A 27,697-nucleotide genomic window follows, 5' to 3' on the forward strand; every position below is an offset into this window, starting at 1 on the left:
GTGGGCAGGTGTTCCGATGCACTGAGCCCGAAAGAGGAAGCTCAGGGACACGTGCAGCGGTTAAACAGTGGTCCTTCAATCGCTTTGATTGACGTCCCTCAAGTCCAATTGCTCCCAAGATCGAGGGACCACCAATAGGGTGTTGTGGCCACTCCAATGTTCCCACTCACAACACAGGGTCTGGTTGCCAGGTCCCACCGCAACACGTGCCCTCTTGTTAGGGAGGACCCGATAAACCTTCAGCAGAATGTCCTCTGGTACACCAGCAATTTCCTTGTTGACTTAGCAGCATTGCTTTCATAGGATAAATATAGCTGTCTTCTGAAGGGTGTTCCAAGTGCCGGAAGAACACACAAAGGATCTCCTCCTCCTCCTCCTCCTCCTTCTTCATGTTCCAATAAAGCAATGCAGAGGCCTATTGCACTTTTTCATCACTTCACCTCTTTGTTAGATTAGTAAATGTTAGACATACCGGTAGGAAAACAAGCCTAAAAGCTATGCAAACCTTTTCTTCAGGCCGTATTATTGAAATGAAAACATATATGTTCAGAAACAAAATAAATGAAATATGTGGAGACATCTGTTAACCCAATCAAGCTGGGTGTTCTGAGTGGAATATGGCGCCATGTGCACAACGCTTTCCAAACCAGCCGTGGGATCACCCTGAATGCAGATTAAAAGTAAGAGTATCCACAGAATCAGCCTTTACTGGAGGATTCAGGTTACACAAAGCAGTGGCTGTGTGGGAGACAGGAAGTAGCAACAAATGATTTCAGCAAGGGCGTTTTGAATATTGTTACAGATTCCAGAGGATAGAATGCATGCGCATAACATGGTCAGAAGTCATTTCAGGTTGAGCTGGCAGACAATCGAAACCCTGTGCTCTTTACTCCTCACAGCCAGCAGAGGACCTCAGAGCCAGCACTGGTCATTCCTGCCCATCCCTTCCTCAGAAGTGGAAGCTGTGACTTTGTAATTTAGAAGTTTCCCATCATGTCCTGCTTCCCACATGCGTTTGGTTGGCCATTGTGAGACCAGGCTCCTGGACTAGATGCACCACTGGCCTAATTCAGCAGGCTCTTCTTATTTTCTGAAGTTATTTCAAATCATCTTGGCAATAAATGTCAGGCTATGCAGCTGCTTCTTTTTCTGAAGACTAATCCTCCCCCCGGCTTCTGCTATTTTCAATCTACGAATCACCCCCTTGAAACTGCTATTTGACACATTAGGGAGAACTAAGGATGGAGAGGAGTTCAATTTTGTCCACATTTTAATGAGAAACTACACAGCTCGCACTTCTTGGACCAATATGCAAATCGAAATGCAGTTATCCTGAGAAAGTGGCAATTCTCTGAATTCGGTGGTACAGTTGTTCAGCTACAGAATAATTGCAAAAATGCATATACTCGGGTAAAGTATGCATTACAGAGCATATATCAGTGAAAACACCATGCAATCATGCTTTATTTTAGCCAGAAGTGCAAAGAAAAAAGTGTGTGGTAGGAGAAATTTGCACTGATGAATTTTCATGAGATTTTTAAAAATCCCAAACTGATGTGGAGATGTGAGGAATTGAAGAGTGGAAAATGAGGTGGTGGGTTGTTGGGAGGAACTGATACTGACAGATTTTCCCATCCCTAGTGAGAAGAAATGTTTTCCATGAGAAAGAACCCAGTTCAGAAGGAGATAAATTAGAGATGGGAGACGAGTCCTCACTCCTCATCTGGTGGGTAATACTGTGGGTGACCAGCAAATCTGAAACAAGACAAAAGAGAGTCAACACTCAAGGGTGTGCAAGATGCACAAGCAACAGAAATTGATCTGTTGCCAGCCATTGCCTCATGAGACCATTTCACACAGTGCATGGCAACCACCTCAAGTTTGTCATCAAACGCCCGTTCTGCTGAATATCTAGGAGGCTGAAATTCAAAATGCACCTGTCACAGTGGCCTAGGTGGGCTACTTCAGAGTAACGACTCCACACAGCTCTGCATTTTATCCTTTTATTGGTGCTGTGTATTTACAGTGCTGAAAACAGTGCTATTTACAGATAGTGGTACATGTTGTCAGTCTTGCACAGAACCTCCGAATGGCGGTTCGCGCGTTTTCCTCCAGCAAAGTAATCTTGGCATACTGAATCTCCTCCCCCGGCGCTTCTTACGCAATTCCGGGGTCAGTGGGATCGGCCTCTTTCCCACTGTCTCCCTGCTTCCCTGTTCCTTTCCCCGGCGGTGCCTGTGCTCCGCTAAGGTACTCAAGCTCCTGCTTCCACTTCCTGATTCACCACTCGAAGTCTCCCCCTCCCTGCTAGGGGAGGAGCTGGTGTTCAAGATGGGAGGGGGCTGTCGGTAGCTCTTCTCCCTCACATCCACCCCCCTAGGTCCCCCTCCCCCCTCCCTCGAGGGTTCCGAGAGCGTTGGGGACGACTGAAAACCTAAATAGTCCGTGGCATCCGAACTGGTGGGGGTGAAAAGCTGTTCCCAGTCGGGCTCAGACGGTGCCGCTTCCTGCGATGACGGGAATCCCAAGAATTCCGTGGCGTCCGAGTCCGTGGGTGAGAAGAGCTGTTCCCAACCCTCTGCTGGTTCAGGGGCCCTGGGCACCCTATAGACCCAGTCCCCTTCTTCCTCCTCTTCAAACCTCGCTTCCCAAGACCAGGGTGAACTGCTCGTGTCTTCCCCTGCGTAGGATCCCCCCGTCTTCCCCCTGCGAAGAGGATTCCTCCTCCCGCTCCATGTGCCAAGGCTTTGGCTTGTGTGGAAAAAGGGCATGAAACTCCTCTACCAGAAATTCCTCCTGTACCTCCCTCGCAGGTACCCATTCATTCTGAGATGGAGGGGTGTCCTCTCATGCCATGCGGTACTCCAGGCCCCCCACCCCTCTTCTGGAATCAAGAATTTCCGTGGCTTCGTTGAGCTGCTCCGTGCCTCCCCTCTCCCCCCTCCCTTGGGGGGCTGGGCGCTGTCTCTGAACCTGCTGCTTTCCCTGTAAGGTGACAGCAGCGACCTGTGGAACACTGGATGCACCCTCATGTCTGCCGGCAGTTCCAACCTGAAGGCTACCGGATTGACCTGCTGCGTGACCGTGAAGGGCCCCAACCTCCTAGGTGCCAACTTCTTGCACCTCCCCCTGGTTGGAAGGCCCTCAGAGGACAGCCACACCCTGTCTCCAACCCTGATGACCTCCCCCGGTTGCCTGTGGCGATCTGCCCCCTTCTTGTACGCCTCCTTGGCCCTCTCCAAGTGTTCTCTGAGTTGTTGGTGCACCGTCTCCAATTCCTCCGCCCAGTCTTCTGCTGCTGGGCCCTACTCCTCCTCCTCCCCCTCCCTCTCTGGGAAAGATCTGAGGTCCCGCCCGTAGTTGGCCTTAAAGGGCGACACCCCTGTGGAGACGTGCACTGCATTGTTGTAAGCAAACTCTGCCAATGGCAGACGATCCACCCAGTCCGTTTGCCTCTGGCTGACGTAGTCCAAGTCCATTCTTGGACCCCAGTCCAAGAATGCATGGGGCTTTGGTACTAAGTATCCACAGGAATTCCTTTTATAATTTCACCTTATTCTCTAGGAAGAGGAGATAGATCGATGCCAGATCTTTTCTTCTTTTTGCTCCCGCAGTTTGAATTCTTGTGTGAAGCACTTTTACGTATCCATATGCATACTATCCATATTACGTATCCATATGCATACAGAGGACGAGATGGTTGGACAGTGTTCTCGAAGCTACGAACATGAGTTTGACCAAACTGCGGGAGGCAGTGGAAGACAGGAGTGCCTGGCGTGCTATGGTCCATGGGGTCACGAAGAGTCGGACACGACTAAACGACTAAACAACAACATGCATACTATCTAAATGTGACTTACATTTCCGCTTTTATGAAGCTCATGTTTTTGTGAAGGCCATCAATGGATTTCATATCCTCCTCAGACAGCTGGAAAGTAAATGCCTGTCAGGAGGAGAGAAAAATAATAATGTTGAGGTGCTTTTACCTCATGTCTTCCTTTTGCACCTCAGAGCTATGCACCTTTTTCCAGCAACAGAGATATCAAAGCAAACTTTGCTACCACCTCCCAAAGTTTAATTCCTTCATTCAACAGGTTCAGTCCAGATGTCTTCCTACTGAGGGAATTTTATATGCATAGTAATGTAGTTTGCAATAGAACAGGAGTCGGGAAACTGTGGCCCTCCAGATGTGGATGGACTCCAACTCCCCATCAGTCTCTGCCAGCATGACCAATGGTCAGGAATGAGGGAAATCATTGTCCAGCTAATGAGGTTCTTCATACAGTGCATAGCTAAACTACTGAACTTGCTCCCATGGGAGACAGTGCCAGCCACCAACTTGGATGGCTTCAAACATTAGACAAGTTCATGGTGGATAAGAATACCAATGGAAGCTAATCATGTTGGCTGCACTCTGCCTTCACGGTCTGAGACAGTGATTCTTCTGAATGCCCACTGCTGGAGACTCCTCCAACATCTTGAGTCCCCAAACCAAGATGTGCGTCTTCCTTCCCACACAAGTCATGTGACCTGTGAGATCACAGTGTCCAAATGATGTCCTTTTTCGGTATTGTTTTTAAATGGATTTATATATACTGCTTTACCTGGGCATTTTCCTCAATTCGTTTTCTGGTGTAGGTCTTCACCAGGACCACCAGGCCACGCTGCAGTTGGTAGCGAATAGCCACGAGAGCTGGGCTTTTGTTGTACTTCTTGGCAATCGCAACCAACAAAGGGTCTTCAAGCAGGACAGGAGTGTTTGTATCTATCCTGCCAGAGAGCAACGTGGAAAGAAGGTGTGTGTCTGGTGTCCAGAATATATAAATCTCACTCTGAAATTAATTCAGTATTGGCCTTGTCCATCCAATATACACTAAATATTTTGTATTTAAAGCTTGGTTAGTCGATTTGAATTAATATAAGTCTTTAGTATCGTACTCTCCCCCTCCACCAATAAATCACAAGCTCATACGTTGCACACGGAACATTCTGTAGCCAAAATGATAGCATCCATGCACAAAAGAGAGGTCTTTTTCTTGGCTTAAGTACAATTCATATTTGGGGGTGGGGGGAGACCTAAGGATGGAAAGAAAGGCCCAAGGAATCCCGTGTGCCTGTTGGAGAGTCGATATGGAAAAGAGGGAGGGAGTTCAAATGAAATGGAGGATCCTGGAAGAATACATAGCTCATTGACTTGAAAGAGAACTCAATATTTGTTGCTGGTCCCACTTGTAAAAAATAAGCATTTAAGTCGTTTCCAATATAGATAAATACAATACAATTCAAAATTCTGAGAAAAAACAAAACAAGCTATGTAAAAAGAGAAATGCAATAAATGCATCTCTACCATTCTATTGCTTAAAGCAACATCTATATATATATAAATGTAAAAATCGTGAAAGTGTGTGTTCCACTTTTCTCCGTAACCGCTTGACCGATCGTCCTGAAATTTTGACACAACGATCCAGGCCACTCCCCGAGCGTTGTTAGGGACAAAAATCCCTCAAATCACACACCTGGCCAGGTATAGACCTGGTTTTCCACCAAGTCAAACAGCACCCTCAAGTGGCGTTATACCCTCCTCCACTCCCTCCCTTCCTGTGAAATCTAAGCCACACCCACAAACCAAATGACATCATCAACCAAGCAACTGAAACTACCAAGGCGGCCATTATCAGACCCCACTTCCTGGGGTTTTTATGGAACTGAACAACTTGGGTGCTTCAGAACACCCTTGCAGGGCCAGACAGAGGCCCTGTTTTTAAACCTTTGGTTACTTTTTTCATTTTACTGATTGTGAATATGCTGACCGAGGCCCCCTTTGGATTCGGAGGCCCGCGCCAAGTGGCCCATATGACCCCCTCCTTCTGTCTGGGTGGGCCTGTCTGTTGCTATGGGGCTGTGGGGCTTCGCTATTTGACCCCTCCATCAGGATTCTTTAAGTAGTTCTCTGGGTCCCAGGGCACATCATCACCCCCGATCCTTAATCTAAAGGGGCCCCTGACCATCAGGTCCAGTCGTGACCGACTCTGGGGTTGCGGCGCTCATCTCGCTCTATAGGCCGAGGGAGCCGGCGTTTGTCCGCAGACAGCTTCCGGGTCATGTGGCCAGCATGACAAAGCTGCTTCTGGCGAACCAGAGCAGCGCACGGAAAAACCGTTTACCTTCCCGCCGCAGCGGTCCCTATTTATCTACTTGCACTTTGATGTGCTTTTGAACTGCTAGGTGGGCAGGAGCTGGGACCGAGCAATGGGAGCTCACCCCACTGCAGGGATTCGAACTGCCGACCTTCTGATCAGCAAGCCCTAGACTCTGTGGAGTAACTCACAGCGCCACCTGGGTCCCTGGCCAGACAGGGTCTGGGCCTGTCTGTTGCTACGGGGCTGTGGGGCTTCGCTATTTGACCCCCCCCCCATCGGGATTCTTTAAGTAGTTCTCTGGGTCCCAGGGCACATCATCACCCCTGATCCTTAATCTAAATATATAGAAATGTTCACGATGCAGGGGCCAATGTATGGAGATACAGGGGGGAGGGGACAACAGAGGGCTAAGACAAAAGTGCATGCTTGGAAATAGAACCCAGAACCTAACAGTTCCTTCTCCAAGGGTGGGGGCCAAGGTATGGAGATACATGGGAAAGGGGCCAACACTCCCCAGGGACAACAGAGGGAAGGGTATCCTACTGAAACACAGGGATGAGCCGGGGTGGAGGGAGGAGGGGCAGGATACGTCATGGATCAGGACGGGGGGGGGGAATCACAGGAAAGAACCACAGCAACACGTGGCCAGGTCAGCTAGTTAAAGATAAATGTAGATATGATTTAAAAACAGCACAAAATTTCAGGAGCAGAAAATATTAAATAGCCCCCTGCCTGAAACATTTAAAAACATACGTGTCACAGATGGGTGTTGGCTACTCCCGAGTAAGCACTCCACACCTCCTCTGGATTTTCAGAGTTTTATTGTGCATGCTATATACAGTGGTGAGATGTCTCAAATCATGTCTGCTCTGCATGGGGCAGAAGCCCGCAATAGCCTCTGGCGGGCTCTGACCCAGCCTTTAAGACTGGTCCCCAAAATGCCCCTCCTACTGGCGCTATGGGATCCCCATTGTGTCAAACCTTTCTCCTCAACTTCCTCTGATTCTTCCCTCTCCTTTCCACCCTCTGATGCAGCTGGCTCCACCCCTTCTTCTCTGCTTCCCAACTGCAGTTGAGGCTCCAGTATGCTGCTAGAGCCCTGGAACCTCCTTCCTGCCTTGATGCTCTTGCTGCTGCTCTCCCATCTGATGGAAGTAAGCAGAGTGGGCTGCTCTCTGCAAGCCCTCTCTCTTACAATACGTTTGGGAGAAGTCAAGCAGTTATATATTTAAAAAAACTCTTTAGTAATGGAAATGTTTCTGAGAATGTCTAAAATGGGAGGGGGAGAGCTTTGTAGATCTCTCTCTGGAACAAGTCCCTCAATTGTGGGACCACTACAGAAAAGGCCCTGGTGCTGGTATTCACCACGAGGATCTTTATTAATTGTGGGACCAAGAATGCAACCTTCAGAGCTGATGTGGATGCTGGGGAATAGTGGGCCTAGGTGGTCCCTGAGGTGGTCCCCAAACGTTTTGGCTTCATCTCTTACCAGTTTGGGTCCCTTTGGGATCCTAGGGCACTATATCCTTCCAGGATGATATTGTTTGTCTTGCAGAAGGCCAGCAGCTTGCTTTGGTTCCGATAAGGATGGCATTCAACCTGTAGATTCAAAATCCCCCAAGACAACCCAAAAGTGAGAATTCAGATGAAAGAAGAATACCGTGAAATAAATGAAAGAAAGAAAAGCAGAACCATGCTATTATTTTTTGAAATATCCAGCTGTTACTTTTCTTAAAGTGTGTTGTGTTTTCTGATGTATCAGAATCTTTAGATGACCATTCTTGCATTTGTGGTTTCCATTGCCACACTCCTCTTCTGTGAAATGTGTGTTAGCTGGACATGGGGGACAGGGCTTATTCCCCCACAATCTCTTGTCACCTCAGCCCTGTTGAAAATATCCTGGGCACACTGTCCTGCCTGCAGTGTCTCTATTTAAACCCACTCAATCTCTGAATTTTCTATGTTGAGCAAAAGGTCTGATGGGAGATTTACCTGGCTTTCCATCAACATGAGAAGATGCCTCTATATCAGGCTTTCTCAACCTCAGCCCTCCAGATGTTTTGAGACTACAATTCCCATCACCCCTGAGCACTGGTTCTGCTAGGGAACTACTGGCTTAGAGAACAGACCCCTAAAAAAAGCAATCACACTTGACCTGGTTTATCACTGGCTTGTATTTCAGTCCTGGCTTGTTCAGGATCATTTCCAGCTGCTTACGGGTGAAGTTAGACACTCCAATGGACCTCACCAAGCCAGCATCTTTGCACGCCTCCATTGCCTGGCAAAGAATAGACGGCATGTTTGTTGAATGGTGTTTGTTGAATAACTGAGGACACACTTTATTCCCCCAGATTAAGATTGGAAGCTCACTCATTTATTCCCAAGGGTGTGCAATAATTCACCTGCTCTCATAGGAGCCATTGTGTGAGTCATTGTTCTTGACATGTCTCCTCTGGTAGATCTGGTGCAGGTGCTCTGTATCTGAATGACTCAAGGGCTGGATTTGATTATCCCAGGCACATACCTCCCATGTCTGCCGAAGATCTACGTTGTCAATAATAAATTTTTTGTCTTCTCCAAAGGGAAATAAATCTGTTCCAGGCTGGAAAAGAAGGAGGGGGAGGGAATAAGTGCAGGCCAGGCCTAGAAGTTCTCTTATCTCTGTAATATTATCTAAGACTAATGGACAGGGATAGGAAACGGGAGTGATAGAAAACAGGAGTTCACCTTGCAGGGGCTGATACCACAGTGCAGGGATCTGTGGGAAACTCAAGTCGCAAGCCCAGGTCTGTCTCCCCATCTCTACAACCCATTTTCTTCTTCCCTTGCTCCCTCGCCAAGTCCTGCTCTGGACACAATTTCTTATGATGCCTATGTGGTTAATGTAATCATTGTATGCAAAGGTTTTCATTAACTGGCATGTTTCTCCCCCAAAATCTGAGAGCCATCATTCTTTGATTAAGATATGATCTAGCAGAGAATTGTCAGCATCTCTAGGAAATGACAATTCCAAATGTTCCTTCAGGGAATCAAATATTTTAGCAGCCCCCCCTTCTCTCTCCCTCTCCCTCTCTCTCCCTCTTCAAATATTGTACTCAATACTTGCGTTATGACATCAATAATTATTTACCTTCAAAGAATACGGATTGTGAATTATGAACAGATCCATGTAGTCAAACTGGAGTTTCTTCAGCGATTCTTCCAAGCATTTCCGAACCAGCTCAGGGCGGTGGAAGGTACTCCAGAGCTGCCAAAAATATATAGAGATTTATATTTTCACACAGCCATAGAGCTTTTGGATCTCAGGACAGTTTAGCTGTGGCAGGTGACTATTCTGGTGTGTATAGTGTTAAGGACACACTCAGATATTGTTCTGAGGAGTATTTTAAATTGCTGTGCTGAGGTAAAGCAATTTTAAAACAGTTATTACTAATAACCAAAAAATTTACCATTTATTTATTAAATTTATATATTGCCCTTCATCAAAAGATCTCAGTATGATTCACAAGATAAATGCACAAGATAAAAGCACAAATAAATAGTCAGAACAGAAGCAACAAAACAGCAATCCCTCCTCCCACAAAAAGGCTGTAGAATATTAACCAGCCCATGGCCTTGTTAAAGGGGAACATTTTCACCTGGCGCCTAGAGGTGTATAATGAACCTCCCTACAGAGAGCATTCCCCAAATGGGGAGCCATGCAGAAAAGCCCCCGTTCTCATGTTCCCGCCGTCTGAGCCTCACATGGAGGAAGCACACAAAGAAGAGCCTCAGAGGATGAAAACAGAGTCCAGGTAGGTTCATATAGGGAGAGGCATTTCGCTCTGATTTTGTTAAATAATGTCTGTGAAATATGCAATTGCATCATGATACAGACACTATATTTTTTAAAAAAATAAATAAATACCAAACTCACTCACTTTTCCAGTGTAGAAAATGTCTTCCCTTTTTACTGTTCCATCTGAAATCTTCGCACGAATGGCCCGCCCAATGTCCTCCTCATTCTGGTATACATATGCGCCATCAATATGACGGAAGCCGACTTCTATTGCTATCTTTGTAGCCTCCTCACACTTACTTTTTTGAACCTACCGGTTGAAAAAGTTAGTCATTGTCTCTGCTTCAATGGAGAAATTTATATCAAAGTAACACTGAGTGTTGGTGGACATTGTCAAACTAGAGCTGAGTCCCAGGGACTAGGCACATCAAAGAAAAAGAAAGAAAAGGCATATAGAAAAAGTGACTTATATGCGTTGTATGTGCGAAGTAACATTGCACCACCGAATGGCATGCAAGATTTAACATGAGTAATCAATTAAATTGCCAGTTATCATGGTTCAAACAGTGCAACACCATACAGTTTGTGGAATGCTCTTTTTAAAAATTGGTTTAAATGTTTGTGAAATAGGAGAGATATCCAAGAAGGGATTGAGAAAGTCTCTTTGTCAGCATGTATCTCTTTGTTTAAATAGATTCTACCCTCACTTTATATGTGACTGGGGCAGACATATGAATTGGAAAAATGGAAAAAGGAAAATTCCGTTGAAAAACTGAGTGGTAGCTTTTATTTAGTAAATTCATGATGTTCCTAGAAATCAATTTAATTACAAAACAAGAATCGACACCAATCCCTTCATTTGCATTGCTGGTGATATGGACCAAATGAAGATGGTTTGGATACAGAATTGATTCTATATTTATTGTTAGTGTCCAGAATAGTTAGCTAATGCCTGGTGATTTTGGATAATATTGTTACTCCCAACAAACTAATGGGGGACACTTATAGTTCCATAGAAAGATTTTTTTAAAATATCACTCGACATTTTGGATTGGGGACTTTGAACCCTGTAGCAGCAATTCACACTGGAAACTGTTTCTCAGCTACAAACCATCCAAGTCTTGCACAAAACATTATTTGCTCCTGAATCTGCTCACTCAGGCCCTTGTTGAATGAAAAGCAGCACTTTATGTGCTGCAAAGCATCTGTTGCATTCTTGGCTGTGGTGGCACAAGAAGTTCTCATGCACAATTGGCTTCTCAGATCAGGTGAGGTATCTCATGCTGTGCTTTGCGTTCTATGAAGCACCCAGCAGCTCCCAGGCATTTTGTTCCTCAAAAACAAGTTACCGTACTACAATCGTTAAATGTTTTACTTACAGCGTCCGGGGAATAGGTTCCAAACCCCAGTATGGGGATTTTGTTTCCATCATTCATTGTAATGCCACGGTCTTTGCTAAGTGCCATTTTCTGCTTCTGTGCTTGCTCAGTTCTTTGCTCCAGGATGAAACTGAACAACACTCTTGTGGTGAAAGGAAAAACTCGAGTGAGAAAAATGAAGTTCGTGTTTCCAATGAAATGTCTTCTGTTGGCATGATAGGAGGGGAGTGTCTAAGCAAATGCCCTGAACAAATGAGATAGAAGGGCGGGAAAAACTATGACCTACTTTTTATCAGTAAACTTCATCAGAATGTCATTTGGTAAACCAGCTGTTTCCCTGTTGACTTATCAACATTGCTTTCACATGATAAATAATAGCTGTCTTCTGATGGGCTGAAGGGTGTTCCAAGCGCCAGAAGAACACGCAAAGGATGTAAGGAAAGAAAGGACCGTATGAATAAGATCCGAAACTGCCTCTGGCTGTGTTCACTTTGCCAGCACATGTAAAACACATTTGATGTGCATGGCATTCCCCAAAGAATCCTGGGAACTGAGATTTGTTAAAGATGCTGGGAACTGTAGCTTTGTAAAATGTCTTCTGTTGGCACAATAGGAGGGGAGTGCTTAAGTACCCTTAAGAAATGAGAGAGAAGGGCAGGAAAACCTATGGCCAACTTTTTATCAGTAACTTTCAGCAGAATGTTCTAGCATTGCTTTCAGAGGATAAATAACCTATGGCCAACTTTTTATCAGTGATTTTCTGCAGAATGTCCTTTGGTACACCAGAAGCTTTCATTGGTGACTTAGCAACATTATAGCTGTATTATTATTATTATTATTATTATTATTATTATTATTATTATTATTATTAGCATTCCAATAAACCAATAAAGCAATGCAGAGGCTTATTGCAATCTTCAATCAAGAAACTTCATCTCTTTGTTAGATTAGTAAATGTCAGAAAAAGGAAAAGCAAACCTAAAAGCTATGCAGGCCTTTTCTTCAGGTTATTGTGTTGAAATGAAAACACATATGTTCAGAAACAAAATAATAAATGAAATATGTGGAGGCATCTGTTAACCCAATGAAGCTGGGTGTTCTGAGTGGAATGTGCACAACGCTTCCCAAACCAGCCGTGGGATCACCCTAAATGCAGATTAAAAGGAAGAGTGTCCACAGAATCAGCCTTTACTGGAGGATTCAGGTTACACAAAGCAGTGGCTGAGTGGGAGACAGCAAGTAGCAACAAATGATTTCAGCAAGGGCGTTTTGAATATTTTTACAGCTTGCAGAGGATAAAATGCATGCGTATAACATGGTCAGAAGTCATTTCAGGTTGAGTTGGCAGACAATCAAAATCCTGTGCTCTTTACTCCTCACAGCCAGCAGAGGACCTCAGAGCCAGCACTGGTCATTCCTGCCCGTCACTTCCTCAGAAGTGGAAGCAGCAAATTTGCAATTTAGAAGCTTCCCCTCATGTCCTGCTTCCCACATGCATTTGGTTGGCCACTGTGAGAACCGGATGCTGGACTAGATGGGCCACTGGCCTAATTCTGCAGGCTCTTCTTATTTTCTGAAGTTATTTCAAATCATCTTGGCAATAAATCTCAGGCTATGCAGCTGCTTCTTTTTATGAAGGTTAATCCTCCCCCCGGCTTCTATTTTCAATATACGAATCACCCCCTTGAAACTGCTATTTGACACATTAGGGAGAACTAAGGATGGAGAGGAGTTCAATTTTGTCCACATTTTAATGAGAAACTACACAGCTCACACTTCTTGGACCAATCTGCAAATCGAAATGCAGTTATCGTGAGAAAGTGGCAATTCTCTGAATTCGGTGGTACAGTTGTTCAGCTACAGAATAATTGCAAAAATGCATATACTGGGGTAAAGTATGCATTAAAGAGCATATATCAGTGAAAACACCATGCAATCATGCTTTATTTTAGCCAAAAGTGCAAACAAAAAAGTGGGTGGTAGGAGAAATTTGCACTGATGAATTTTCATGATATTTTTTAAAATCCCAAACTGATGTGGAGATGTGAGGAACTGAAGAGTGGAAAATGAGGTGGTGGGTTGTTGGGAGGAACTGATACTGACAGATTTTCCCATCCCTAGTGAGAAGAAATGTTTTCCATGAGAAAGAACCCAGTTCAGAAGGAGATAAATTGGAGATGGGAGACGAGTCCTCACTCCTCATCTGGTGGGTAATACTGTGGGTGACCAGCAAATCTGAAACAAGACAAAAGAGAGTCAACACTCAAGGGTGGGGAAGATGCACAAGCAACAGAAATTGATCTGTTGCCAGCCATTGCCTCATGAGACCATTTCAAACAGTGCATGGCAACCACCTCGAGTTTGTCATCAAACGCCCGCTCTGCTGAATATCTGGGAGGCTGAAATTCAAAATGCACCCCAGTCCAAGAATGCATGTGACTTTGGTACTAAATATCCACAGAAATTCCTTCTATAATTTCACCTTATTCTCTAGGAAGAGGAGATAGATCGATGCCAGATCTTTTCTTCTTTTTGCTCCCGCAGTTTGTATTCTTGTGTGAAGCACTTTTACGTATCCATATGCATACTATCTAAATGTGACTTACATTTCCGCTTTTATGAAGCTCATGTTTTTGTGAAGGCCATCAATGGATTTCATATCCTCCTCAGACAGCTGGAAAGTAAATGCCTGTCAGGAGGAGAGAAAAATAATAATGTTGAGGTGCTTTTACCTCATGTCTTCCTTTTGCACCTCAGAGCTATGCACCTTTTTCCAGCAAGAGAGATATCAAAGCAAACTTTGCTACCACCTCCCAAAGTTTAATTCCTTCATTCAACAGGTTCAGTCAATATGTCTTCCTACTGAGGGAATTTTATATGCATAGTAATGTAGTTTGCAATAGAACAGGAGTGGGGAAACTGTGGCCCTCCAGATGTGGATGGATTCCAACTCCCCATCAGTCTCTGCCATCATGACCAATGGTCAGGAATGAGGGAAATCATTGTCCAGCTAATGAGGTTCTTCATGCAGTGCATCGCTAAACTACTGAACTTGCTCCCATGGGAGACAGTGCCAGCCACCAACTTGGATGACTTCAAACATTAGACAAGTTCATGGTGGATAAGAATACCAATGGAAGCTAATCATGTTGGCTGCACTCTGCCTTCACAGTCTGAGGCAGTGATTCTTCTGAATGCCCACTGCTGGAGACTCCTCCAACATCTTGAGTCCCCAAACCAAGATGTGCGTCTTCCCTCCCACACTGGTCATGTGACCTGTGAGATCACAGTGTCCAAATGATGTCCTTTTTCGGTATTGTTTTTAAATGGATTCATATATACTGCTTTACCTGGGCATTTTCCTCAATTCGTTTTCTGGTGTAGGTCTTCACCAGGACCACCAGGCCGCGCTGCAGTTGGTAGCGAATAGCCACGAGAGCTGGGCTTTTGTTGTACTTCTTGGCGATCGCAACCAACAAAGGGTCTTCAAGCAGGACAGGAGTGTTTGTATCTATCCTGCCGGAGAGCAACGTCGAAAGAAGGTGTGTTTCTGGTGTCAAGAATATATAAATCTCACTCTGAAATTAATACAGTATTGACATAGTCCATCCAATATACACTAAATATTTTGTATTTAGAGCTTGGGAGTCGATTTGAATTAATATTAATTTTTAGTATCGTGCTCTCCCCCTCCAATAATAAATCACGAACTCATACATTGCAAACGGATCATTCTGTAGCCAAAATTGTAGCATCCTTGCACAAAAGAGAAGTCTTTTATTTGCTTAAGAACAATCAGTATTTTGGGCGGGGGGGGGGGGGACCTAAGGATGGAAAGAAAGGCCCAAGGCTGAGACACACGAAACAATCTATGTAAAAAGAGAAATGCTATAATTATTCAAATGCATCTCTAGCATTCTACTGCTTAAAGCAACAATAAAGATAATGTAGATATGATTTAAAAACAGCACAAAATTTCAGAAGCAGAAATTATTAAATAGCCCCCCCCGCCTGAAATAAGAAGTCAAGCAGTTATTTAACAAGCACTTCGGCAATGGGAAGGTATCTGAGAATGTCTAAAATGGGAGGGGAAGAGCTTTGTAAATCTCTCTCTGGAACGAGTTCCCCAATTGTGGGACCACTACAGAAAAGGTCCTGATGCTGGTATCCACCACGAGGATCTTTATTTATTGTGGGGCCAAGAATGCAACCTTCAGAGCTGATGTGGATACTGGGGAATAGTGGGCCTAGGTGGTCCCTGAGGTGGTCTCCAAACATTTTGGCTTCATCTCTTACCAGTTTGGGTCCCTTTGGGATCCTAGGACACTATATCCTTCCAGGATGATATTGTTTGACTTGCAGAAGGCCAGCAGCTTGCTTTGGTTCCGATAAGGATGACATTCAACCTGTGGATTCAAAATCCCCCAACACAGCCCAAAAGTGAGAATTCAGATGAAAGAAGAATACAGTGAAATAAAATAAAGAAAGAAAAGCAGAACCATGCTATTATTTTTTGAAATATCCAGCTGTTACTTTTCTTAAAGTGTGTTGTATTTTCTGATGTATCAGAATCTTTAGACGACCATTCTTGCATTTGTGGTTTCCATTGCCATGCTCCTCATCCATGAAATATGTGTTAGCTGAAGATGGGGGACAGGGCTTATTCCCCCACAATCTCCTGTCACCCCAGCCCTGTTGGAAATATCCTGGGCACGCTGTCCTGCCTGCAGTGTCTCTATTTCTACCCACTCAATCTCTGAATTTTCTATGTTGAGCAGAAACGTCTGATGGGGGATTTACCTGGCTTTTTCATCAACGCGAGAAGATGCCTCTATATCATGCTTTCTCAACCTCAGCCCTCCAGATGTTTTGAGACTACAATTCCCATCATCCCTGAGCACTGGTTCTGCTAGCTAGGGATCATGGGAGTCGTAGGCCAAAAACACCTGGAGGGCCGAGGTTGAGGAAACCTGCTCTATATCATCTGGAACTCTTCTTTATCAGGGTCTCAAAAAACTTCGGTCTCATTGGTTATATGATATACACCAATGTCAAAGTGAACCAGGGCTGTCTGGGTGTAACAGCTTTGCCCAGATGCTTAACTCAAAGGCCCTTTGCTCCCCCCTTGAGAACTTCCGGAGTCCCCGCAAGAGGCTGTGTGGGCCCTGATTGCTTGCAGGCCCCCTTCTACGTACCTGAGATGCCTGTTTCAAACATTATGGACTTCTCCACATTTCTTTTTGTCTGAGGATTCAGAGGTCTTGATGAAATAAGAACCCATTACTGGTTCCAGGAATTGAGTCCACCCCACAACTCATAACCATATCTTCTTGTGACTGGATCTGCAACCTTATAGCCTTAAGCAAGTTTTTTTTGAGGGAATGGCTGTGTTTGTCAAAACAAATGTCCTCTCACAAAGAAGCTTAAGTAAAGAAGCTTTGAACAGTGCTTGGAACAAAGCTCTACAAAGGTCAACCACGCTTTACCTGGTTTATTGCTGGTTTGTATTTCAGTCCTGGCTTGTTCAGGATCATTTCCAGCTGCTTACAGGTGAAGTTGGACACTCCGATGGACCTCACCAAGCCAGCATCTTTGCACGCCTCCATTGCCTGGCAAAGAAGACACAACATGTTTGTTGAATGGTGTTTGTTGAATAGCTGAAGCCACCCCACCCTCCAATTAATATTGGAAGCTCACTCATATACTCCTAAGAGTGTGCAATAGTTTACCTGCTCTCATAGGAGCCATTGTGTGGATCATTGTTCTGGACATGTCTCCTCTGGTGGTAGGCTACTGTGCTCTGTATCTGAATGACTCAAGGGCTGGATTTGATTATCCCAGGCACCTACCTCCCATGTCTGCCGAAGATCTACGTTGTCAATAATAAATTTTTTGTCTTCTCCAATGGGAAATAAATCTGGTCCAGGCTGGAAAAGAAGGAGGGGGGGGGAATAAGTGCAGGCCAGGCCTAGAAGTTCTCTTATCTCTGTAATATTATATAAGACTAATGGACAGTGATAGGAAACGGGAGTGGTAGGAAACGGGAGTTCACCTTGCAGGGGCTGATACCACAGTGCAGGGATCTGTGGGAAACTCAAGTCGCAAGCCCAGGTCTGTCTCCCCGTCTCTCCAACCCATTTTCTTCTTCCCTTGCTCCCTCGCCAAGTCCTGCTCTGGACACAATTTCTTATGATGCCTATGTGGTTAATGTAATCATTATATGCAAAGGTTTTCATTAACTGGCATGTTTCTCCCCCAAAATCTGAGAGTGATCATTCTTTGATTAAGATGTGATCTAGCAGAGAATTGTCAGCACCTCTAGGAAATGACAATTCCGAATGTTCCTTCAGGGAATCAAATATTTTAGCAGCCTCTCTCTCCCTCTCCCTCCCTCTCTCCTTCAAATATTGTACTCAATACTTGCATTATGACAATATTGTACTCAATACTTGCATTATGCCTTAGAAAGCACTGCTAATAACAAGGCCAGTGGAAGTGGTGATATTCCAGCTGAACTGTTTAAAATTTTAAAAGATGATGCTGTTAAGGTGCTACACCCAATATGCCAGCAAGTTTGGAAAACTCAGCAATGGCCAGAGGATTGGAGAAGATCAGTCTACATCCCAATTCCAAAGAAGGGCAGTGCCAAAGAATGCTCCAACTACCGCACAATTGCGCTCATTTCACACGGTAGCAAGGTTATGCTTAAAATTCTACAAGGCAGGCTTAGGCAGTATGTGGACCGAGAACTCCCAGAAGTGCAAGCTGGATTTCGAAAGGGCAGAGGAACCAGAGACCAAATAGCAAACATGCGCTGGATTATGGAGAAAGCTAGAGAGTTCCAGAAAAACGTCTACTTCTGCTTCATTGACTATGCAAAAGCCTTTGACTGTGTCGACCACAGCAAACTATGGCAAGTTCTTAAAGAAATGGGAGTGCCTGATCACCTCATCTGTCTCCTGAGAAATCTCTATGTGGGACAAGAAGCTACAGTTAGAACTGGATATGGAACAACTGATTGGTTCAAAATTGGGAAAGGAGTACGACAAGGTTGTATATTGTCTCCCTGCTTATTTAACTTATATGCAGAATTCATCATGCGAAAGGCTGGACTAGATGAATCCCAAGCCGGAATTAAGATTGCTGGAAGAAATATCAACAACCTCAGATATGCAGATGACACAACCTTGATGGCAGAAAGCGAGGAGGAATTAAAGAACCTTTTAATGAGGGTGAAAGAGGAGAGCGCAAAATATGGTCTGAAGCTCAACATCAAAAAAACCAAGATCATGGCCACTGGTCCCATCACCTCCTGGCAAATAGAAGGGGAAGAAATGGAGGCAGTGAGAGATTTTACTTTCTTGGGCTCCTTGATCACTGCAGATGGTGACAGCAGTCACGAAATTAAAAGACGCCTGCTTCTTGGAAGAAAAGCAATGACAAACCTAGACAGCATCTTAAAAAGCAGAGACATCACCTTGCCGACAAAGGTCTGTATAGTTAAAGCTATGGTTTTCCCAGTAGTGTTCTATGGAAGTGAGAGCTGGACCATAAAGAAGGCTGATCGCCGAAGAATTGATGCTTTTGAATTATGGTGCTGGAGGAGACTCTTGAGAGTCCCATGGACTGCAAGAAGATCAAACCTATCCATTCTTAAGGAAATCAGCCCTGAGTGCTCCCTGGAAGGACAGATCGTGAAGCTGAGGCTCCAATACTTTGGCCACCTCATGAGAAGAGAAGAATCATTGGAAAAGACCCTGATGTTGGGAAAGATTGAGGGCACTAGGAGAAGGGGACGACAGAGGACAAGATGGTTGGACAGTGTTCTCGAAGCTACGAACATGAGTTTGACCAAACTGCGGGAGGCAGTGCAAGACAGGAGTGCCTGGCGTGCTATGGTCCATGGGGTCACGAAGAGTCGGACACGACTAAACGACTAAACAACAACAATTATTTACCTTCATAGAATACGGATTGTGAATTATGAACAGATCCATGTAGTCAAACTGGAGTTTCTTCAGCGATTCTTCCAAGCATTTCCGAACCAGCTCAGGGCGGTGGAAGGTACTCCAGAGCTGTCAAAAATATAAGGAGATTTATATTTTCACACAGCCATAGAGCTTTTGGATCTCGGGACAGTTTAGCTGTGGCAGGTGACTATTCTGGTGTGTATAGTGTTAAGGACACTCTCAGATATTGTTCTGCGGAGTATTTTAAATTGCTGTGCTGAGGTAAAGCAATTTTAAAACAGTTATTGCATATAACCAAAAAATTTACCATTTATTTATTAAATTTATATATTGCCCTTCATCAAAAGATCTCAGCATGATTCACAAGATAAAAGCACAAGATAAAAGCACAAATAAATAGTCAGAACAGAAGCAACAAAACAGGAATCCCTCCTCCCACAAAAAGGCTGTAGAATATTAACCAGCCCATGGCCTTGTTAAAGGGGAACATTTTCACCTGGCGCCTAGAGGTGTATAATGAACCTCCCTACAGAGAGCATTCCCCAAATGGGGAGCCATGCAGAAAAGCCCCCGTTCTCATGTTCCCGCCGTCTGAGCCTCACATGGAGGAAGCACACAAAGAAGAGCCTCAGAGGATGAAAACAGAGTCCAGGTAGGTTCATATAGGGAGAGGCATTTCGCTCTGATTTTGTTAAATAATGTCTGTGAAATATGCAATTGCATCATGATACAGACACTATATTCTATACTTTTTTAAAAAATAAATAAATACCAAACTCACTCACTTTTCCAGTGTAGAAAATGTCTTCCCTTTTTACTGTTCCATCTGAAATCTTCGCACGAATGGCCCGCCCAACTTGCTCCTCGGTCTCGTATACATATGCGCCATCAATATGACGGAAGCCGACTTCTATTGCTATCTTTGTAGCCTCCTCACACTTACTTTTTTGAACCTACCGGTTGAAAAAGTTAGTCATTGTCTCTGCTTCAATGGATAAATTTATATCAAAGTAACACTGAGTGTTGGTGGACATTGTCAAACTAGACCTGAGTCCCAGGGACTAGGCACATCAAAGAAAAAGAAAGAAAAGGCATATAGAAAAAGTGATTTATATGCGTTATATGTGCGAAGTAACATTGCGCCACCGAATGGCATGCAAGATTTAAAATGAGTAATCAATTAACTTGCCAGTTATTTTGGTTCAAACAGTGGAACACCATACAGTTTGTAGAATGTTCTTTTAAAAAATTGGTTTAAATGTTTGTGAAATAGGAGAGATATCCAAGAAGGGATTGAGAAAGTCTCTTCGTCAGCATGTATCTCTTTGTATAAATAGATTCTACCCTCACTTTATATGTGATTGGGGCAGACATATGAATTGGAAAAATGGAAAAAGGAAAATTCCGTTGAAAAACTGAGTGGTAGCTTTTATTTAGTAAATTCATGATGTTCCTAGAAATCAATTTATTTACAAAACAAGAATCGACACCGATCCCTTCATTTGCATTGCTGGTGATATGGACCAAACGAAGATGGTTTGGATACAGAATTGATTCTATATTTATTATTAGTGTCCAGAATAGTTAGCTAATGCCTCGTGATTTTGGATAATATTGTTACTCCCAACAAACTAATGGGGGGCACTTATAGTTCCATAGAAAGATTTTTTTAAAATATCACTCGACATTTTGGATTGGGGACTTTGAACCCTGTAGCAGCAATTCACACTGGAAACTGTTTCTCAGCTACAAACCATCCAAGTCTTGCACAAAACATTATTTGCTCCTGAATCTGCTCACTCAGGCCCCTTGTTGCACGAAAAGCAGCACTTTATGTGCTGCAAAGCATCTGTTGCATTCTTGGCTGTGGTGGCACAAGAAATTCTCACGCTCAATTGGCTTCTCAGATCAGGTGAGGTATCTCATGCTGTGCTTTGCGTTCTATGAAGCACCCAGCAGCTCCCAGGCATTTTGTTCCTCAAAAACAAGTTACCTAATACAATCGTAAGAGTTAAATGTTTTACTTACAGCGTCCGGGGAAGCGGTTCCAAACCCCAGTATTGGGATTTTGTTCCCATCATTCATTGTATTGCCACGGTCTTTGCTAAGTGCCATTTTCAGCTTCTGTGCTTGTTCAGTTTTTGGCTGCAGGCTGAAACTGAACAACACACTTGTGGCGAAAGGAAAAACTCGAGTGAGAAAAATGAAGCTCGTGTTTCCAATGAAATGTATTCTGTTGTCATAATAGGAGGGGAGGGTCTAAGCAAATGCCCTGAACAAATGAGATAGAAGGGCGGAGAAAACTATGACCTACTTTTTATCAGTAAACTTCATTAGAATGTCCTTTGGCAAACCAGCTGTTTCCTTGTTGACTTAGCAACATTGCTTTCACAGGATAAATAATAGCTGTCTTCTGATGGGCTGAAGGGTGTTCCAAGTGCCCAATGAACACGCAAAGGATGTAAGGAAAGAAAGGACCGTATGAATAAGATCCAAAACTGCCTCTGGCTGTGTTCATTTTGCCAGCACATGTAAAACACATTTGATGTGCATGACATTCCCCAAAGAATCCTGGGAACTGAGATTTGTTAAAGATGCTGGGAACTGTAGCTTTGTAAAATGTCTTCTGTTGGCACAATAGGAGGGGAGTGCTTAAGTACCCTTAAGAAATGAGAGAGAAGGGCAGGGAAACCTATGGCCAACTTTTTATCAGTAACTTTCAGCAGAATGTTCTAGCATTGCTTTCAGAGGATAAATAACCTATGGCCAACTTTTTTGATTTTCTGCAGAATGTCCTTTGGTACACCAGAAGCTTTCATTGGTGACTTAGCAACATTATAGCTGTATTATTATTATTATTATTATTATTATTATTATTATTATTATTATTATTAGCGTTCCAATAAGGCAATGCAGAGGCTTATTGCAATCTTCAATCAAGAAACTTCACCTCTTTGTTAGATTAGTAAATGTTAGACATAGGAAAAGCAAACCTAAAAGCTATGCAGGCCATTTCTTCAGGTTGTTGTATTGAAATGAAAACACATTTGCTCAGAAACAAAATAATAAATGAAATATGTGGAGGCATCTGTTAACCCAATGAAGCTGGGTGTTCTGAGTGGAATGTGCACAACGCTTCCCAAAGCAGCCATGGGATCACCCTAGGTAAAGGTAAAGGGACCCCTGACCATTAGGTCCAGTTGTGACCGACTCTGGGGTTGCACGCTCATCTCACATTATTGGCCGAGGGAGCCGGCGTACAGCTTCCAGGTCATGTGGCCAGCATGACAAAGCCACTTCTGGCAAACCAGAGCAGCACATGGAAACGCCGTTTACAGTGGGTAAGGATAGCAGACGACACAGGAATCTCTCCAAAAGCAGCTCTTTATTTGGAAGCTGGAACAGAACTAAACTGCATTTCTGAGCCGGCCTGCTTTTATAGAGGCTGGCTCAAACAATGTATCAAACATAATTCAAAGTTCCCTCCTAATGTTCCCTCCTAAAGTTCCCTCTTAAAACAACTGACAAGGACCTGAGGACCTGAGGGAAAACTATATACACTAATACATAACACCCCTCCCCACCAAGAAAAGGTATTAGTTACATTCGTTATGGTTTCAATTAGGTACAAGGGCATAACAGTTTCAAGGTACATAGCTTCTATTTACAATGCAACGTTTCAAGTGCATTTACTGACATAGCCCTGTAAGTAGGATGGCCGCTTGGTGACCCTGGTGGAACGCCGAGGGCCAGTACCAGTGTCCTGAGGGTTGGCCGATTCCTGCTGAGCCTGTGGCGCCACCTATGTTGGTGGTGAGTCCAAGTTTCCTGTCTCCGCGACTGCCGAAGGAACCACCATGTGCGGACTCGGTGGATGGTCAGGCACAGCAGTGGCTCTAGTCTCGGGGGGGCGGCTGCTGAACCTCTGACGTGGCTTGGCTAGGATCCACGTCCGCAGCTTGTGAGGGAGGTGTAGATCAAGCCTCACCTGTTAGAGCTTGCTCTGGAGCTGGGGGTGCAGTTGGGGGCACTGTGGCCGTGTCCAAATTCCCAACCCTGCACCTCAGCTGGTCAATGTGTCGGCGCCATAAGCGTCCGTCTTCAAGTGCCACCTGGTATGAGCGGGGTCCAGTGACTCCCACTACTGTGGCCGGCACCCAAGGAATGTCTCCCACAAAGTTCCGGGCAAAAACCCGATCCCCCGGAATGAAAGACCGTGGTGCGTTGGCACAGCCCGGGGGTTCGGCCACACCAAAGTCCGGGTGTAGCCGATCGAGTGGAGATCGAAGGCGGCGGCCCATCAGCAGTTCAGCCGGACTCCGCCCTGTGGCCGCATGAGGGGTGATGTGCTGCACGAGCAAGTACTCAGTGACCCGCTCATGCCAGTCCTCCTGGTGCAGGCGCGCAAACACCTCTTTTGCTGATCTCACCATTCTTTCTGCCTGCCCATTGCTGGCGGGGTGAAATGGTGCTGTCAGCGCATGTCAGGTGCCCAGTCCCATGAGGTACCATTCAAATGTACCTGAGGTGAACTGTGGTCCGTTGTCGGAAACGAGAACATCAGGACACCCATGGGTTGCAAACAGGTCTCGCAGCACCCGGATGATGGCCTCGGAAGTGGTGGATGTCATCAGGGCCACCTCCAGCCACTTGGAGTAGGCGTCGACCACCACCATGAAGGTCTGTCCGTGGAACGGGCCGGCGAGATTGATGTGTACCCTTGACCAGGGTGCCTTGGGCGTCTCCCAAGTGTGTCCTTTAGCTGCTGGCGGTGCAGGTATCGACTCTTGGCACTTTTGACAGGCGGCAACCCATGCAGTGATGGCATCGTCCATGTTCGGCCACCAGACGTAACACCGAGCCAACACCTTCATTTTGACGATTCCTGGGTGTCCGACGTGCAGAGCCTCGAGGACGCGTTGGCGGAGCTTTTGAGGAATCACAACTCGGTCCCCCCACAATAGGCAGCCACGATGAGCTGAGAGCTCGTGTTGTATGGTTGCAAATGGCTGGAGATCTGAGGCGAAGGGACCTTGTGGCCATCCCCTCCACACTCAGTTGAGCACACGGCTGATAGTCCGGTCCTGGGCAGATGTGGAGGCTACATTAGTAGCTGACACTGGAGCTGCTGGAAGGTCGTCAATCAAGAGGATTGATGACGCTGGAGCTGGGTCTTCCACAAGCATTGGAAGAGGGCACCGACTAAGAGCATCAGCGTGGCCCAGCGACTTTCCCGGGCGGTGGATGAGTTGGTAGCGGTAAGCTGCCAGAAAGACAGTCCATCGCAGCATGCGAGGCGAGAGGACCGGTGGTGTTGGTCTATCACCCGCGAGGAGACCCAGGAGCGGCTTGTGGCCAGTGATGAGGTCGAAATTCCTGCCATAGAGGTATTCATGGAACTTCTTCACTCCAGCCACAAGTGCCAGTGCCTCCTTGTCAAGCTGGCTGTAATTCCGTTCGGTCGGAGATAACGTCCTGGAAAAGTAGGCAAGCAGTGCTTCCCTTCCGTCCGGAAAACGATGACTGAGGACGGCGCCGATGCCAAAAGGTGAGGCATCACAGGCAAGGGCCAGCGGCCTGGCTTCACTGTACTGTACCAGCACATTGTCCGATGAAAGGAGAGCCTTGACCGCATTGAAGGCCGTCGTCTCCCGATGACCCCAGGACCAAGGTCTCTTTGTGCTGAGGAGTCGGTGGAGAGGCTCGGCTACAATTGCTTTGTGGGGCAGGAACATGTTATAAAAGTTCAGCAGTCCCAGGAATGCCTGCAACTCCGTTTTGTTCTTTGGGGTGGGGGCCTGCTGGATGGCCCAGATCTTGGATTCCGTCGGGTTGAGACCGGAGGCGTTGACACGATAGCCCAGGAACTCCACCTCCGGAACAGCGATCTTGCACTTCTCTCTCTTTACCTTGAGTCCAGCCTCCTAGAATCTGGTCAACACGGTGCGGAGGCGCTCGGACAGCTGTTGGGTAAACTCTGCTGACACCAATACGTCATCGAAGTACGGCACCACGCCCGGAAGCCCCTGCAGGAGACGCTCCATAAGGCTTTGGAAGATGCCAGGAGCCACACTCACCCCAAACTGCAACCGGCGACACCGGAACGCCCCTCGGTGGGTGATGATCGTTTGGGCTTCCAAGGTGGCGTCATCGACTGGCAGTTGCTGATAGGCTTGGGCAAGGTCCAGTTTTGCAAAGACCTTGCCTTCACCCAGGGAGTGCAGCAGGTGCTGGACGACGGGAACCGGGTAAGCGTGCTGCTGAAGCGCCTTGTTGATTGTGCACTTGTAATCAGCGCATATTCTCACCGACCCGTCTGGCTTGACTGGTGTAACAATGGGAGTCTCCCACTTGGCATGATCCACTGGCTCCAAGACGCCCTGGGCGATCAACTTGTCCAGCTGTTCATCCACCTTAGCTTTGAGGGCGAACGGAACCCGGCATGGCTTAAGTCTGATGGGGGCGACTTGTGGATCCAAGCTGAAAGATATGGGCGTGCCCGTGTATTGGCCCAGGGTGCCATCAAAAACCTCAGCAAAGTCTTTGATGAGGGCCTCTGTTTCAGCGTTGGAGATGCTGTTGATGCCGGTGACTTCCATGCCGAGGGCATCAAACCATTCTAGCCCTAGGAGGCTAGGACGTGGACCTTCAACCACCACCAGTCAGAGCAGGCCCGAGAATTCCTTGAAGGCAACCCGGAACCGGCCGACGCCTACTACGGGAATGTCATTTCCCTGGTAGTCTCTGAGATGTACACGGTGCTGGTCAAGTTGCCTTTTCGACAGCCTGGGCAGAAGTCTTTTGTGTGTGTTCCAGGATGGACATGGCAGACCCGGTGTCAATCTCCATATCACATGGAGCTCCTTCGATGATCACAGTGATGTGTAGCTTGTGTTGTGTCAGTGAATTGGCTTGTCCAATCGCGGTTCCTGACACGCAGTGGCAGTTGGTTAGTGCAAAACAGCTTTCATTGTTGGACCAGAGTGAAGACTTGGCCTTGCGAAATGGTGAAGGGGGCTTGTCAGACGGAGCTGACCGGCATACCTTCTCGATGTGTCCTTTTTTTGAACACCGCCAACAGATGGCGTCCCTGAATCGGCACTTAGCGCGGGCATGGCGGCCTCCACAACCGGCACAAGCTGATTGGTCTCTGGGCTTTGATTTAAATTTTCTGCGCTCTCGCTTGGTTTGGTGCACGTCGTCGTCTTCATCTTGGAATTGGCAGTGCAGGGCGGCCCTTTGAAGCGCAGCAATGTAGTTGTTGATCGACTCACCCTCTGTCTGATCTCGGTGGTAGAACGCATGACAGGCAGCAATTTTGGACGGCTTGGGCACATAGTTGTTACGGAGCTTCTCTTTGAGCGTGTCCCATGGCGCTTCCTCGACGGCTAGAGGTGCAACCAAGGCCCGGGCTGTCTCGAATACCTCGGGGCCGCACAGACTGAGGAAGAGACCCCGCTTCCGCTCATCAGACACCGCTGCCAGCATTTGCTTGGAGGAAGCAAGCGAACCGAGCAAGGTACGTATCCCATGATTCAGAGGCTGGTGTGAACAGCGGTAGAGGCACGAATGAAGCCATGGTTCCGATGCCTACGTGGATGGCGATGGAGGGCGCACAGTGCTCTAGCCAGAACGGTCAGCTCTGAATGTGATTTCGCTCAGCGATTTAGCTCAGTGATCAGCTCATTGCATGTCTGATTCTGGCTGTGTTCTGCTGTTCTTCCATCCCACCTTCGTTGCCAGTATAAAATAGTGGGTAAGCATAGCAGACGACACAGGAATCTCTCCAAAAGCAGCTCTTTATTTGGAAGCTGGAACAGAACTGAACTGCATTGCTGAGCCGGCCTGCTTTTATAGAGGCTGGCTCAAACAATGTATCAAACATAATTCAAAGTTCCCTCCTAAAGTTCCCCCCTAAAACAACTGACAAGGACCTGAGGACCTGAGGGAAAACTATATACACTAATACATAACAACAAGAGAGTTAAATGTTTTACTTACAGCGTCTGGGGAATAGGTTCCAAACCCCAGTATGGGGATTTTGTTCCCATCATTCATTGTAATGCCACGGTCTTTGCTAAGTGCCATTTTCTGCTTCTGTGCTTGCTCAGTTCTTTGCTCCAGGCTGAAACTGAACAACACACTTGTGGTGAAAGGGAAAACTCGAGTGAGAAAAATGAAGCTCGTGTTTCCAATGAAATGTCTTCTGTTGGCATGATAGGAGGGGAGTGTCTAAGCAAATGCCCTGAACAAATGAGATAGAAGGGCAGGGAAAACTATGACCTACTTTTTATCAGTAAACTTCATTAGAATGTCCTTTGGTAAACCAGCTGTTTCCTTGTTGACTTAGCAACATTGCTTTCACAGGATTATTAATAGCTGTTTTCTGATGGGCTGAAGGGTGTTCCAAGCGCCAGAAGAACACACAAA

At 45.9% G+C, this 27,697-nt stretch overlaps 2 protein-coding genes across 4 annotated transcripts; both read right to left on the minus strand.

Moving 5' to 3' along the window:
- Nucleotides 1–689: 689 nt before the first annotated feature.
- On the minus strand, nt 690–11,692 carry LOC148684650 (aldo-keto reductase family 1 member C3-like). 2 transcript variants are annotated; one of them, XM_088676913.1, is made up of 9 exons: nt 11,298–11,692; nt 10,061–10,228; nt 9,271–9,387; nt 8,665–8,742; nt 8,296–8,418; nt 7,630–7,739; nt 4,605–4,770; nt 3,861–3,943; nt 690–1,755 (listed from the first exon to the last, which is right to left on the minus strand). In XM_088676913.1, exons 1-9 carry the CDS (start codon nt 11,382–11,384, stop codon nt 1,713–1,715), a joined length of 975 nt encoding a protein of 324 aa, XP_088533039.1. In that variant the 5' UTR covers nt 11,385–11,692; the 3' UTR covers nt 690–1,712. The 2 variants fall into 2 exon arrangements, with proteins under 2 accessions (XP_088533039.1, XP_088533040.1); XM_088676914.1 differs by lacking the exon at nt 10,061–10,228 and having other exon boundaries at nt 11,298–11,519.
- A 1,337-nt stretch (nt 11,693–13,029) lies between these two features.
- LOC132592775 (aldo-keto reductase family 1 member C3) lies at nt 13,030–27,436 on the minus strand. Of its 2 annotated transcripts, none has more exons than XM_060280010.2 (9): nt 27,269–27,436; nt 20,053–20,220; nt 19,256–19,372; nt 17,147–17,224; nt 16,784–16,906; nt 15,594–15,703; nt 14,648–14,813; nt 13,904–13,986; nt 13,030–13,532 (listed from the first exon to the last, which is right to left on the minus strand). In XM_060280010.2, the coding sequence occupies exons 1-9, from the start codon at nt 27,353–27,355 to the stop codon at nt 13,490–13,492; spliced, it is 975 nt and encodes a 324-aa protein (XP_060135993.1). In that variant the 5' UTR covers nt 27,356–27,436; the 3' UTR covers nt 13,030–13,489. The 2 variants fall into 2 exon arrangements, with proteins under 2 accessions (XP_060135993.1, XP_060135992.2); XM_060280009.2 differs by lacking the exon at nt 27,269–27,436 and adding an exon at nt 21,296–21,463.
- Between the last annotated feature and the right edge of the window lie 261 nt (nt 27,437–27,697).

This window comes from Zootoca vivipara, chromosome 9 (assembly GCF_965207765.1).
Source record: "Zootoca vivipara chromosome 9, rZooViv2.hap1.1, whole genome shotgun sequence".
NCBI classification, from domain to species: domain Eukaryota; kingdom Metazoa; phylum Chordata; class Lepidosauria; order Squamata; family Lacertidae; genus Zootoca; species Zootoca vivipara.

Excerpts from the sequence above, each read along its gene's own strand:
- LOC148684650 (XM_088676913.1), bottom strand. The coding sequence starts at position 11,384 with ATGGCACTTAGCAAAGACCGTGGCATTACAATGAATGATGGAAACAAA. Across the intron at positions 9,388-10,060 it reads ACATTTTCTACACTGGAAAA|CTCTGGAGTACCTTCCACCG; the intron begins GTGAGTGAGTTT and ends TATTTTTGGCAG. Across the intron at positions 8,743-9,270 it reads ACAATCCGTATTCTTTGAAG|CCTGGAACAGATTTATTTCC; the intron begins GTAAATAATTAT and ends CTTCTTTTCCAG.
- LOC132592775 (XM_060280010.2), bottom strand. The coding sequence starts at position 27,355 with ATGGCACTTAGCAAAGACCGTGGCATTACAATGAATGATGGGAACAAA. Across the intron at positions 15,704-16,783 it reads ACAAACCAGCAATAAACCAG|GTTGAATGTCATCCTTATCG; the intron begins GTAAAGCGTGGT and ends TTGAATCCACAG. Across the intron at positions 13,987-14,647 it reads GAATTGAGGAAAATGCCCAG|GCATTTACTTTCCAGCTGTC; the intron begins GTAAAGCAGTAT and ends TCCTCCTGACAG.